We start from the raw sequence: 12,546 nt of genomic DNA, 5'->3' as shown, positions 1-12,546 counted from the left end.
AGTTTTAGTAATTTATAGTCATTTTTTAAAATTCAAAATATAAAATATACAGAAAAATCTAAATTTTTATAATATGGTTATTGTGTTTTTTTAAAAATTATTTTAATAGTTTTAAATTAAACAAATTTGATAGAAGATACATTTTTTTATCAGATCTTTATTATTCAAAATTATTAATTGTCATATATACTTTACCCACATTAGGCAATTCTGTAATCTTTATTTAAGGAAATAATAAATGACATTAATAATGAATTTATGTTTATTTTAATAAAAAGCTTATTATATAATTAGATGTACCAACCTATTTCTCTAGTAATTATAAAAAATCATCCTAGTGATGACATGTGGCTACAAAAAGAAGTTGTAATGTTTCACAAATAATATATAGGGGATGATATATATACATATATATTTTAAATCTTAATGATTAAATAAATTAAACTTTTGCTTATATGATTTTGTAATCATTTGTATTTTGTCATAACAAAAATTTTAAACCATGGACCGCAAAATTTGAATGTGAGACTTTTAACAGTTTTAGTAATTTATAGTCATTTTTTAAAATTCAAAATATAAAATATACAGAAAAATTTAAATTTTTATAATATGGTTATTGTGTTTTTTAAAAAATTATTTTAATAGTTTTAAATTAAACAAATTTGATAGAAGATACATTTTTTTATCAGATCTTTATTATTCAAAATTATTAATTGTTATATATACTTTACCCACATTAGACAATTCCGTAATCTTTATTTAAGGAAATAATAAATGATATTAATAATGAATTTATGGTTAGTTTAATAAAAAGCTTATTATATAATTAGATGTACCAACCTATTTCTCTAGTAATTATAAGAATCATCATAATGATAACATGTGGCTACAAAAAGAAGTTGTAATGTTTCACAAATAATATTTTTTGGGGATTTCAGAAAGTGCAGCATGACCTATAGTCGGCTTCAGCCAATTGGGCCTGTTTTATAGACCAAGCTTTTCTCAATCAATCCAATATTTTCTGATTTAAATCGGGTTTTGTCCGATTTTATGCGATTAATTGGGTGTTTAGATGATTAATTGGTCTACGATTTAGCCGAAATCGCCGCCAGAACCTCCGTTGAATGCCCGGTCGGTTAAGGTACCCACGTTTTAGAACAGTAGTAAACACACTTGTAATATTATAAGAAAATAAAGGAGAAGTCAAAATGTCTCATGTTTAATGGTATTGATTCTCAAACGTGTTGATGTAAATTGGTTTTGGTTAAAATCACGAAAGATAATTACATTAAATATAAAAATAAATCTGGTTTACTATTCATAGATTAGATAAATTGATCCAAAATAAATTCCTGGGCAATAGATATTAAAAAAAAAACTCCACCGTAATAAATTTACATTATAATATAGTAGACTATATTAAAAAAAACTGTACCGTAGTAAAGCTCAGATTCCAGCTCTCGGTTTAACAAGGCTCTTCCTTTTGTGCCTACCTCAGCTGAACCTTTATCTTGGCTAGATAGAGTTTGTGTTTAAATTTATTTTTTATTTATTTATTTCTCGTTATTCTCTGTAATTCTGTCAAAAATTTAAAAGTTTGGTAATAATATTTTTATATTTTTACTAAAAAAAAATAATATAGTAGACTACAAAGTTATCAATGCTAAAACTGCTTATGTTCTATTTTTTTTTCCTTTCAGTTCTTACATTTTTCACTTGAATCAACCTCTTAATTTTTTCTGAAAATACTATTTATTTTTGTGTGTGTGTTTACAAACCCGATCCTAAATCTATTTATAATTTTGATGGTTGTATTTTTTTTACTACAACAATTTTGAATATATTTTTCTCATTTTCTTCAATTTTTTTTGTTTATCATCCTCGTAAATAAATTTTTTGAAATGCCATAGTCTAAAGTTTGAACCAAGTACCAAATGGGAGAAAAGATTACTCAACGAACTCGCCGTCTAGCCGACCGTCATTGCCATCCAGTTCGGACCTGTCCAAGATGCGGACATGACGAGGAAACTGTGAACCATATGCTGTTTGAGTGTCCGATGGCCACACAGACCTGGGCTTTAGCGCATCTACCTCTACATCCGGGTGAATTCCTGTGCCCCTCCATATACATCAACTTTGACTGCATTCTAAATCGGATCCATAATCGTAATGGAACCAAGGAAAGCCTGGCTCACACTATGATCTTTAAGAATATAAAGGATAATCTGAGTTTAGACAGGATTAGAGAAGGAGAATATGAGATTAAGAGACTACTTAGAGACTAATGGAGAATCATAATGAAATGACTAAAGAGAGAGATTGTTTAGAATCTTTATTAATGATGAGGTTACATTATATATAGTCCTAGACACTAGGGTTTTTCGAAACACAAGAGTATACAAGCATGTGAAGTCAAGGGAAGAGCCTTTGCTTTTGTTTGAACCGGCCAATGACTGGCCTCACACGTTTGGGCATCTTCCTGATCCAAGTCCAAGATGCTCTTCCTTTCCAGCCTTTGCCAGCCTGTCCTAGCTGTCAAGCCGCGCCTCCCTTATCCACTCCAACGTCTGGATAAGTTTTTGGTCAAGTGTAACTTCACCTCGGTTCATACGAGTTACTCGGTGAAGTTACCATCCTAGTTTCACCTTGGTACGGTCAGTGTACGGATGGCCCGTCCGTACCATTCCTTAGCTCACTCTCCAATCCCTTTCCTTTCACTCCTTTGCTTTCTCATGTCCTTAACTCCTCAATGCCTTCTCATATACCTCAACACATCTCAACACACACCCCATCGATCATCTGGTTCCTGTGGAAGGCGCGTAATGCAAAGGTCTTTGATAACAAGGAGATCTCGCCGATGGAAGTGATACAATCAGCGACGTCAGAGGCGGAGAATTGGCGACTGGCGCAAATCAATTCGGAAGTTACAGAGGAGAACGCCAACACTCCTTTGCCGGAGCTACTGTATAGACTGCCACAGAGACCGTTTTGTCGGTTTGACGCGTTATGGAAAGGAGATGATACTCGATATGGTGGCGGACTCGTGATAGAGAATGAGGATGGGACTACAACTTTCGGTTCATTTGCTAGTAACCGATCGCTGTCTCCCCTACACGCAGAGTTCGGTACTCTGCTGTGGGCCATGAAATCCTCGCTAATTCTCGGTCACGAATCGATGGCCTTTGAATTAGATTGCCTGCAACTAGTTAGGCTCATTGAGGAAGAAGAAGAATGGCCAAGTCTTATGGCTGAGTTTGATGAATTCCTTACTCTTCAGTTCTAAGTTTTTGTTATGCTCCATTTCTTTTGTCTCACGTTTAAAGAACCTCCGAGCTGATCGCTGATAGACCATGGATTTGACCCATTTTCGTCTATAGTTTATAGGTGTTTTTACTATCTATTATTATATTATAGAGTCTATTTTTATATTTATAAGATCAGGAAGTGATTTAGAGATAAGTGATGATTTTGGAGCATTTTGGATATATTTGGAGCAAGCACCCGAGATGACCATCGAGCTCGACCATCAGTCGATATTGGAGGAGGAATATCGATCGATGTTCACACTTGAACATCGATCGACAACGAAGCACGCTGAAAGCCTGTTTGGTCACAGCCAACTTGAAGCCCAAGTCTTCACCAATTTACAAGATTACTCTTGACGAGTTTTAACCTAACTATATAAACTTTTCCACCATGTCAGAGGCAAAGTGTGCTTTTCTGTGTTTTTATATTTATTACTTTCAGCTAAAGGTTTTAGGATTGTGATAGTTGGAGAGAAGATCCAAAGTTATAATTTGTGATTGGAACTCCATTAATATCTATTTTACTATTCTATGAAGTTTTCTAACCTAATTGCTTTCATGAATTGCTTGACCATGTCTAAGTAGTTCCACTGTTAGATTTAGGGTTTAAATAGATTATGAAGGATTATCCCCAACTATAGATTGCTAAGTTGTGGTAATTGTCATTAGGATTGTTCATTAATGCATGTTTCTAGATTAACTACCTAGAACTTGCCCTAGAATTGATAGATAAAAGCGAGAGCTTCATTTTCATCCTGAAAACATTCTAACTGAGCTAAGTTTCTTGCTAAGAGTAAGGCGAGAGCTGATCTAGTGAGCTTAGTAAGCATTCATTCAACCCGCGTATAAAGCTTAACTAGAAGCGCGTCGATCGATATTCATATTGGATAATCGATTGACGGAGCGAAAGATGTATCGACCGAAATCCCTATAGGATCATCGATAGACACTGCTATTGATCGAACACATCTGTTTGGGTCATTAGATATAGTTAATAGACGAGTTCAAACATGCGATAGCTGATGGACTTGTTGAATTGACAGTTGAGCTTTACATTATCATGCATGCAACTCATTAGGCATCTGTAGGATTATAATTCCAAGTTTCCTGAATAGAAACCCTAAGTCTAGCTATTTCCTTTTAAGCACCAAAACCTGAACCAATTAATCGAGCAATTACTTGCTCAACCAAAACTGCAAATTTACATTTTAAATCTTAAAAACTTCTTACTTAACAAATCAAATTTGATCTATTAGGTTCCCTAGCTCCCTGTGAATTCGATCCCTAAGTACTACAATTCGACTTCTTATTTGAGAGAGTATAAATCACTACTTAGGCTAATTTAAGTGATATCAATCGCCTTGCGAAAGGTGCTCCGTCTCGTGGCTTTTGTTTTTGTTAACTCTGAGGTCTAGACTTGGTTGGTGCTATATGGAGCTTTCGATGCAAAAAAAAAAAAGAAGCTTTGTCCCAGTTTTGTAAGACCATCTCCAATGTATTCCCCTATTTTTACCTCTAAAATAGAGATGAGTTTCTTTCCAATGTATTTCTCTATTTTTACCTCTATAAAGGAATATTTTCAAAAGATTCTATTTTAATTTTACAAAAGATACATTTTGTTTATAAAAGTTGATAACTAACCCTATTTATTTTTAATTTTTAAAATATTTTCATAAACTTATGAATTTTTTTAAACTAAAGTTTTGTTAAAAGACTATTATGTAAATAAAAAAATGTTATTATATTCCTACAAAAGCTGTATTTTTCTATAAATATAATTATTTTAGTTACAACTATAAAAAATTTGAAAGTTAAAAGACTATTTTAAAAATAAAAAAGTATGACTCTATAATAGATAAATGCTATTTTTTCCTCTATTATAGCATATAGAAGTGAAAATAGCTAGGGATCGGAGATGTTCTAAAAACAAATGTTTTTCGCCAAAAGAAACTAGTGATGGAAAACCAAAGAAGGAAAATGACAAAAAACAGTAAGAATTCGAAAAACAAAAGATAGCCAAAGATATCTCGGAGAATCCGAGCTGGCAAATCCATCTTCATCATCATGTGGATGATAGTACCGCCACATGTACATCTTCATTGGCAATGTTTGTACACGTGTCATCTTTTCGGAGGTTTGCTTAGATCGCGAAGAACTCGCTTCTCTTATCAACAAAAAATTCGAATTAATAAAAAAGTAAAATCCCTTTTGTCTCTCTAATCTCTTTGTCTATTATCTCTTTCGTTCCTTCCGGTGACGACGCCATGAACGCCGCCGTGTTTACGTCTTCTGCTTTATCTCTACCCATATCCTTCTGTAAAACTAGATCATCTCAAGTCACCAGAAAGAAGGTGTAACTTTACTTGACATCTGTTTTTGAGATCTTGGGTTTTTGTTGTGGCATTAGAAAAGGTTTCATTTTTGAATGATTATTGTTTGTTTCTCAGGGAGAGTTCAGGGTTTTTGCTGTGTTTGGGGAAGATAGTGGGTTAGTTGAGAAAAAGAATCAATGGGGGCATTTGTTTGATGTGGAGGATCCTAGATCAAAAACTCCTCCTCCTCCTTATAAAGGCAAAGGCAAGTTCATGGATGTAAACCAAGCGCTTGAAGTTGCTAGGCTCGATATCCAATATCTGGATTGGCGTGCTCGTCAAGATCTTCTTACCATCATGCTCCTTCACGACAAGGTTTGTTTCTCACCACAGTATCTATCATCTACATTGACCTCTCAGCATATTACACCCCATCGATCATCTGGTTCCTGTGGAAGGCGCGTAATGCAAAGGTCTTTGATAACAAGGAGATCTCGCCGATGGAAGTGATACAATCAGCGACGTCAGAGGCGGAGAGTTGGCGACTGGCGCAAATCACCCCGGAAGTAACATAGGAGAACGCCAACACTTCTACGCCGGAGCTACTGTATAGACCGCCACAGAGACCGTTTTGACGCGTCATGGAAAGGAGATGATGCTCGTTATGGTGGCAGACTCGTGATAGAGAATGAGGATGGGACTACAACCTTCGGTTCATTTGCTAGTAACCGAGCGCTGTCTCCCCTACACGCAGAGTTCGGTACTCTGCTGTGGGCCATGAAATCCTCGCTAATTCTCGGTCACGAATCGATGGCCTTTGAATTAGATTGCCTGCAACTAGTTAGGCTCATTGAGGAAGAAGAAGAATGGCCAAGTCTTATGGCTGAGTTTGATGAATTCCTTACTCTTCGTTCTAAGTTTTTGTTATGCTCCATTTCTTTTGTCTCACGTTTAAAGAACCTCCGAGCTGATCGCTGATAGACCATGGATTTGACCCATTTTCGTCTATAGTTTATAGGTGTTTTTACTATCTATTATTATATTATAGAGTCTATTTTTATATTTATAAGATCAGGAAGTGATTTAGAGATAAGTGATGATTTTGGAGCATTTTGGATATATTTGGAGCAAGCACCCGAGATGACCATCGAGCTCGACCATCAGTCGATATTGGAGGAGGAATATCGATCGATGTTCACACTTGAACATCGATCGACAACGAAGCACGCTGAAAGCCTGTTTGGTCACAGCCAACTTGAAGCCCAAGTCTTCACCAATTTACAAGATTACTCTTGACGAGTTTTAACCTAACTATATAAACTTTTCCACCATGTCAGAGGCAAAGTGTGCTTTTCTGTGTTTTTATATTTATTACTTTCAGCTAAAGGTTTTAGGATTGTGATAGTTGGAGAGAAGATCCAAAGTTATAATTTGTGATTGGAACTCCATTAATATCTATTTTACTATTCTATGAAGTTTTCTAACCTAATTGCTTTCATGAATTGCTTGACCATGTCTAAGTAGTTCCACTGTTAGATTTAGGGTTTAAATAGATTATGAAGGATTATCCCCAACTATAGATTGCTAAGTTGTGGTAATTGTCATTAGGATTGTTCATTAATGCATGTTTCTAGATTAACTACCTAGAACTTGCCCTAGAATTGATAGATAAAAGCGAGAGCTTCATTTTCATCCTGAAAACATTCTAACTGAGCTAAGTTTCTTGCTAAGAGTAAGGCGAGAGCTGATCTAGTGAGCTTTGTAAGCATTCATTCAACCCGCGTATAAAGCTTAACTAGAAGCGCGTCGATCGATATTCATATTGGATAATCGATTGACGGAGCGAAAGATGTATCGACCGAAATCCCTATAGGATCATCGATAGACACTGCTATTGATCGAACACATCTGTTTGGGTCATTAGATATAGTTAATAGACGAGTTCAAACATGCGATAGCTGATGGACTTGTTGAATTGACAGTTGAGCTTTACATTATCATGCATGCAACTCATTAGGCATCTGTAGGATTATAATTCCAAGTTTCCTGAATAGAAACCCTAAGTCTAGCTATTTCCTTTTAAGCACCAAAACCTGAACCAATTAATCGAGCAATTACTTGCTCAACCAAAACTGCAAATTTACATTTTAAATCTTAAAAACTTCTTACTTAACAAATCAAATTTGATCTATTAGGTTCCCTAGCTCCCTGTGAATTCGATCCCTAAGTACTACAATTCGACTTCTTATTTGAGAGAGTATAAATCACTACTTAGGCTAATTTAAGTGATATCAATCGCCTTGCGAAAGGTGCTCCGTCTCGTGGCTTTTGTTTTTGTTAACTCTGAGGTCTAGACTTGGTTGGTGCTATATGGAGCTTTCGATGCAAAAAAAAAAAAGAAGCTTTGTCCCAGTTTTGTAAGACCATCTCCAATGTATTCCCCTATTTTTACCTCTAAAATAGAGATGAGTTTCTTTCCAATGTATTTCTCTATTTTTACCTCTATAAAGGAATATTTTCAAAAGATTCTATTTTAATTTTACAAAAGATACATTTTGTTTATAAAAGTTGATAACTAACCCTATTTATTTTTAATTTTTAAAATATTTTCATAAACTTATGAATTTTTTTAAACTAAAGTTTTGTTAAAAGACTATTATGTAAATAAAAAAATGTTATTATATTCCTACAAAAGCTGTATTTTTCTATAAATATAATTATTTTAGTTACAACTATAAAAAATTTGAAAGTTAAAAGACTATTTTAAAAATAAAAAAGTATGACTCTATAATAGATAAATGCTATTTTTTCCTCTATTATAGCATATAGAAGTGAAAATAGCTAGGGATCGGAGATGTTCTAAAAACAAATGTTTTTCGCCAAAAGAAACTAGTGATGGAAAACCAAAGAAGGAAAATGACAAAAAACAGTAAGAATTCGAAAAACAAAAGATAGCCAAAGATATCTCGGAGAATCCGAGCTGGCAAATCCATCTTCATCATCATGTGGATGATAGTACCGCCACATGTACATCTTCATTGGCAATGTTTGTACACGTGTCATCTTTTCGGAGGTTTGCTTAGATCGCGAAGAACTCGCTTCTCTTATCAACAAAAAATTCGAATTAATAAAAAAGTAAAATCCCTTTTGTCTCTCTAATCTCTTTGTCTATTATCTCTTTCGTTCCTTCCGGTGACGACGCCATGAACGCCGCCGTGTTTACGTCTTCTGCTTTATCTCTACCCATATCCTTCTGTAAAACTAGATCATCTCAAGTCACCAGAAAGAAGGTGTAACTTTACTTGACATCTGTTTTTGAGATCTTGGGTTTTTGTTGTGGCATTAGAAAAGGTTTCATTTTTGAATGATTATTGTTTGTTTCTCAGGGAGAGTTCAGGGTTTTTGCTGTGTTTGGGGAAGATAGTGGGTTAGTTGAGAAAAAGAATCAATGGGGGCATTTGTTTGATGTGGAGGATCCTAGATCAAAAACTCCTCCTCCTCCTTATAAAGGCAAAGGCAAGTTCATGGATGTAAACCAAGCGCTTGAAGTTGCTAGGCTCGATATCCAATATCTGGATTGGCGTGCTCGTCAAGATCTTCTTACCATCATGCTCCTTCACGACAAGGTTTGTTTCTCACCACAGTATCTATCATCTACATTGACCTCTCAGCATATTAGTTAACTGATTGTATCTCTCAGGTCGTTGATGTACTGAATCCTCTAGCTCGTGAGTACAAGTCTATTGGTACTGTGAAGAAAGAACTTGCTGGATTGCAGGAAGAACTAGCGAAAGCACACCAACAGGTTCTTAAGAATTGCGTTTTTTTTTTTATATTGGTGCTCACTTGTTCTAACTCTTAGTCAAAATCTAAAACAGGTTCATATATCAGAAGCGAGGGTTTCAACTGCTCTAGAAAAGTTAGCTCACATGGAAGAATTGGTTAATGATAGGTTGTTACCAGTTAGAGTTGCGACAGAATCAGACAGACCTTCCTATTCAACCTCAGTCCAGGACTCAGACAGGGTTGGTGGGAAAAGCTTGAATGTTTCTGGTCCCGTTCAGCCTTATAGTCCACACTTGAAGAACTTTTGGTATCCCGTTGCTTTCACTGCAGATCTTAAGCATGACACGATGGTATGGTATAAAATGTTTTTTCTTGTCTTTTCCCTGTCATTCCAAAATATATATATATATATATAATAAAAATGATATTGCGTCTCCTTAAGGTACCAATTGACTGCTTTGAGCAACCATGGGTTATCTTCAGAGGGGAAGATGGGAAACCAGGATGTGTACGGAACACATGTGCACATAGAGCGTGTCCTCTTGATCTTGGCTCGGTGAACAATGGTCGTATCCAGTGTCCTTACCACGGTTAGTAACTCATTCTCTGTGTTTTGTTGATTTTTAAACCATTTTATTTAGAGCATCTTTTCGAGTGTGATCTTGTAGGATGGGAATACTCAACTGATGGAAAGTGTACGAAGATGCCATCTACAAAGCTACTGAATGTGAAGATAAAATCGATACCTTGTCTTGAACAAGACGGCATGGTCTGGGTTTGGCCCGGTGATGAGCCACCTTCACCCACACTTCCTTCTTTACAGCCTCCATCAGGGTTTGTAATCCATGCCGAGGTAAATCTTGTAGATTCCAAGTAGTTTTTTGAGCAGTTGTAGATTCCTGTCATTTAAAATCTCATTTTTGTTCTCTAACATAATCTCAGCTTGTAATGGACCTACCGGTGGAACACGGGTTGCTACTAGATAATCTCTTGGATCTTGCGCATGCTCCATTCACTCACACATCTACTTTTGCAAAAGGCTGGAGTGTCCCAAGGTTTTGTTTTCTAAAATCTCATTACGCTGTTTCAGTATTGACAATGACTCCCTGTTTTTTTTTTTAAAGCCTTTTCTCTCTTTTCTTGCAGCTTGGTAAAGTTCTTAACACCATCTTCAGGTCTTCAAGGATACTGGGATCCGTATCCAATCGATATGGAATTTAAACCACCTTGTATCGTGTTATCGACAATAGGAATCTCAAAACCAGGGAAGCTAGAGGGAAAGAGCACCGAGCAGTGTGCAACACATCTTCATCAACTCCATGTTTGTTTACCTTCTTCGAGAAACAAGACAAGACTTCTATACCGAATGTCACTAGACTTTGCTCCAATATTGAAGAATCTACCATTCATGGAACATCTCTGGAGACATTTCGCTGAACAGGTAAAAAAAGTAAAGAAATAAATGAATGAATATCGATCATCTTGATGTTTTTTTTATCTGTTTTTTGCAGGTCTTAAATGAAGATCTACGGTTGGTTTTGGGACAGCAAGAAAGGATGTTGAATGGTGCAAATATATGGAACTTACCTGTTGCTTATGACAAGCTCGGAGTTCGGTATAGACTATGGAGGAACGCTGTAGATCGTGGTGATGATAAATTACCTTTCTCAGGCTAATTCTTGTTGAAGAAGAAATCTAATGCTCGAGTGACGTGGAAAGGAAATTTTTAGCAGCTAACATTCACCAGCGAGCGACCTTGCAAGAAAGTGTTGGGGTTCGTTCTCTCTGCATGGCTGAGTAAACGATTATGGAGTTTGGTGGATTCATCTTTGGAGACGATGAAAGAATAACAAATATCCATTGTAAATCAATAAGGATATATATATATATATATATATATATATATATATATATATTTGTACACGAAAGTCGTAACTTGTTATTCATTTTTTTCCTGTGTACAGTTGATTCAATATTTGAGTAATTGAATATCAGACATCAGAAAACTGCAAAGAAATGTAGAGGCTCGATGAATCCAACAAGACAAACTTAACCATTCCCCTTGTTCCTGTCACTATAATCTGGTGACTTGCATCGTTAAATTACTATCATCTACCTGATCTACAGTTATGCAGATGCCATAATCGATGCTACCATTCTCAAATGATTTATGGTTAGCTCCAATACATTTTGGATTTCAATACTTCGAAGCATTTTCATTGGACTGAAGTAGAAAACATTAACCGTTCAGAATTATCCACATAGACCATCGACCAAACAGTTTCACTTTCACCCTTATCAGTCCCACCTAAAAAAAAAAACATTCTCTGTAAATTTAAGAGAATTAATGAGAGTTTATGAGAATTATTTGAGAGATTTTGGTGAAGAACTAAGAGAAATATATGGGGAAATTCAAAAGAAAGAGATAAAAATATTTGAGGAACATTTTTCTTTAGATTGATTTAGTGTATACAATAGTTACATAAATAGATCTAGCAAAGAGAATAAGACAATGAGAATGAATAAACAAATGAAGATGAATAAACTAATGAATATCAGATCTGAGGAAGTCACTTTCGGATAGTGACAACTCTCTTCTCTCTTCCTTCCTTAGTATATCATGTGACTTTGGCTTGTTTTCACACTCCAACAGCTCTATCCAGTTGCCTCCACTTGTTTAAATTCGTCCAAGACTTCAGGCAAGATATTTTAATCAGTCTCACACCTTTCCTTGCTTTAGTTTTTCTGTCCATGATTTCCTGTCCATGATCAATCAGGTTCTTCATGTCTTTACTCTTGATCTTTATTCTCTTCATGTCAACACTCCCCCTCAAGCTTGACCATAGGGACTTGGTCAAGCTTGGAAACCATGAAGCATTCCCTCATTAAAACCTTTACTTGAAAAAACCACTTGGGATAAAAACCAAGCAAAGGAAAAAGAGTAAAACACTTCGTGGCAAGAGGATCAGTGACAAGAGAGGTCTATGAGTCCAAGCTTAGGATGAATGAACTCACAAACCTTGCTGCCAGCTGCCTTGGTGAATATGTCAGCTAGTTGATCTTCACTTCTTGTGTAGCATGGAAGAATCACTTGCTGTTCCACTGCCTGTCTCACCTTGTGGCAGTCCACTTCTATGTGTTTT

At 35.7% G+C, this 12,546-nt stretch overlaps 3 protein-coding genes across 3 annotated transcripts; all 3 read left to right on the top strand.

Moving 5' to 3' along the window:
• The first annotated feature begins 2,749 nt into the window (after positions 1-2,749).
• On the top strand, positions 2,750-3,283 carry LOC106297141. The gene has a single exon (XM_013733424.1). It carries the CDS (start codon positions 2,750-2,752, stop codon positions 3,281-3,283), a length of 534 nt encoding a protein of 177 aa, XP_013588878.1.
• A 2,181-nt stretch (positions 3,284-5,464) lies between these two features.
• Positions 5,465-6,127, top strand: LOC106297140 (chlorophyllide a oxygenase, chloroplastic-like). Its single transcript, XM_013733423.1, has 2 exons — positions 5,465-5,656; positions 5,753-6,127. Exons 1-2 carry the CDS (start codon positions 5,570-5,572, stop codon positions 6,125-6,127), a joined length of 462 nt encoding a protein of 153 aa, XP_013588877.1. The 5' UTR covers positions 5,465-5,569.
• Positions 6,128-8,716: 2,589 nt separating this feature from the next.
• On the top strand, positions 8,717-11,378 carry LOC106300459 (chlorophyllide a oxygenase, chloroplastic-like). Its single transcript, XM_013736602.1, has 9 exons — positions 8,717-8,907; positions 9,004-9,243; positions 9,318-9,422; positions 9,496-9,753; positions 9,846-9,993; positions 10,072-10,256; positions 10,346-10,458; positions 10,550-10,844; positions 10,915-11,378. The coding sequence occupies exons 1-9, from the start codon at positions 8,821-8,823 to the stop codon at positions 11,077-11,079; spliced, it is 1,596 nt and encodes a 531-aa protein (XP_013592056.1). The 5' UTR covers positions 8,717-8,820; the 3' UTR covers positions 11,080-11,378.
• The last annotated feature ends 1,168 nt before the right edge of the window (positions 11,379-12,546 follow it).

The sequence above is a fragment of the Brassica oleracea genome, chromosome C6 (assembly GCF_000695525.1).
Source record: "Brassica oleracea var. oleracea cultivar TO1000 chromosome C6, BOL, whole genome shotgun sequence".
Classification (NCBI taxonomy): domain Eukaryota; kingdom Viridiplantae; phylum Streptophyta; class Magnoliopsida; order Brassicales; family Brassicaceae; genus Brassica; species Brassica oleracea.
The sequence above is the reverse complement of the archived record's forward strand: the minus strand, read 5'-3'. Positions and strand labels throughout refer to the sequence as shown.

Excerpts from the sequence above, each read along its gene's own strand:
- LOC106297141 (XM_013733424.1), top strand. The coding sequence starts at position 2,750 with ATGCCTTCTCATATACCTCAACACATCTCAACACACACCCCATCGATC.
- LOC106300459 (XM_013736602.1), top strand. The coding sequence starts at position 8,821 with ATGAACGCCGCCGTGTTTACGTCTTCTGCTTTATCTCTACCCATATCC. Across the intron at positions 9,244-9,317 it reads TCATGCTCCTTCACGACAAG|GTCGTTGATGTACTGAATCC; the intron begins GTTTGTTTCTCA and ends TGTATCTCTCAG. Across the intron at positions 9,754-9,845 it reads ATCTTAAGCATGACACGATG|GTACCAATTGACTGCTTTGA; the intron begins GTATGGTATAAA and ends CGTCTCCTTAAG.
- LOC106297140 (XM_013733423.1), top strand. The coding sequence starts at position 5,570 with ATGAACGCCGCCGTGTTTACGTCTTCTGCTTTATCTCTACCCATATCC. Across the intron at positions 5,657-5,752 it reads CTCAAGTCACCAGAAAGAAG|GGAGAGTTCAGGGTTTTTGC; the intron begins GTGTAACTTTAC and ends TTTGTTTCTCAG.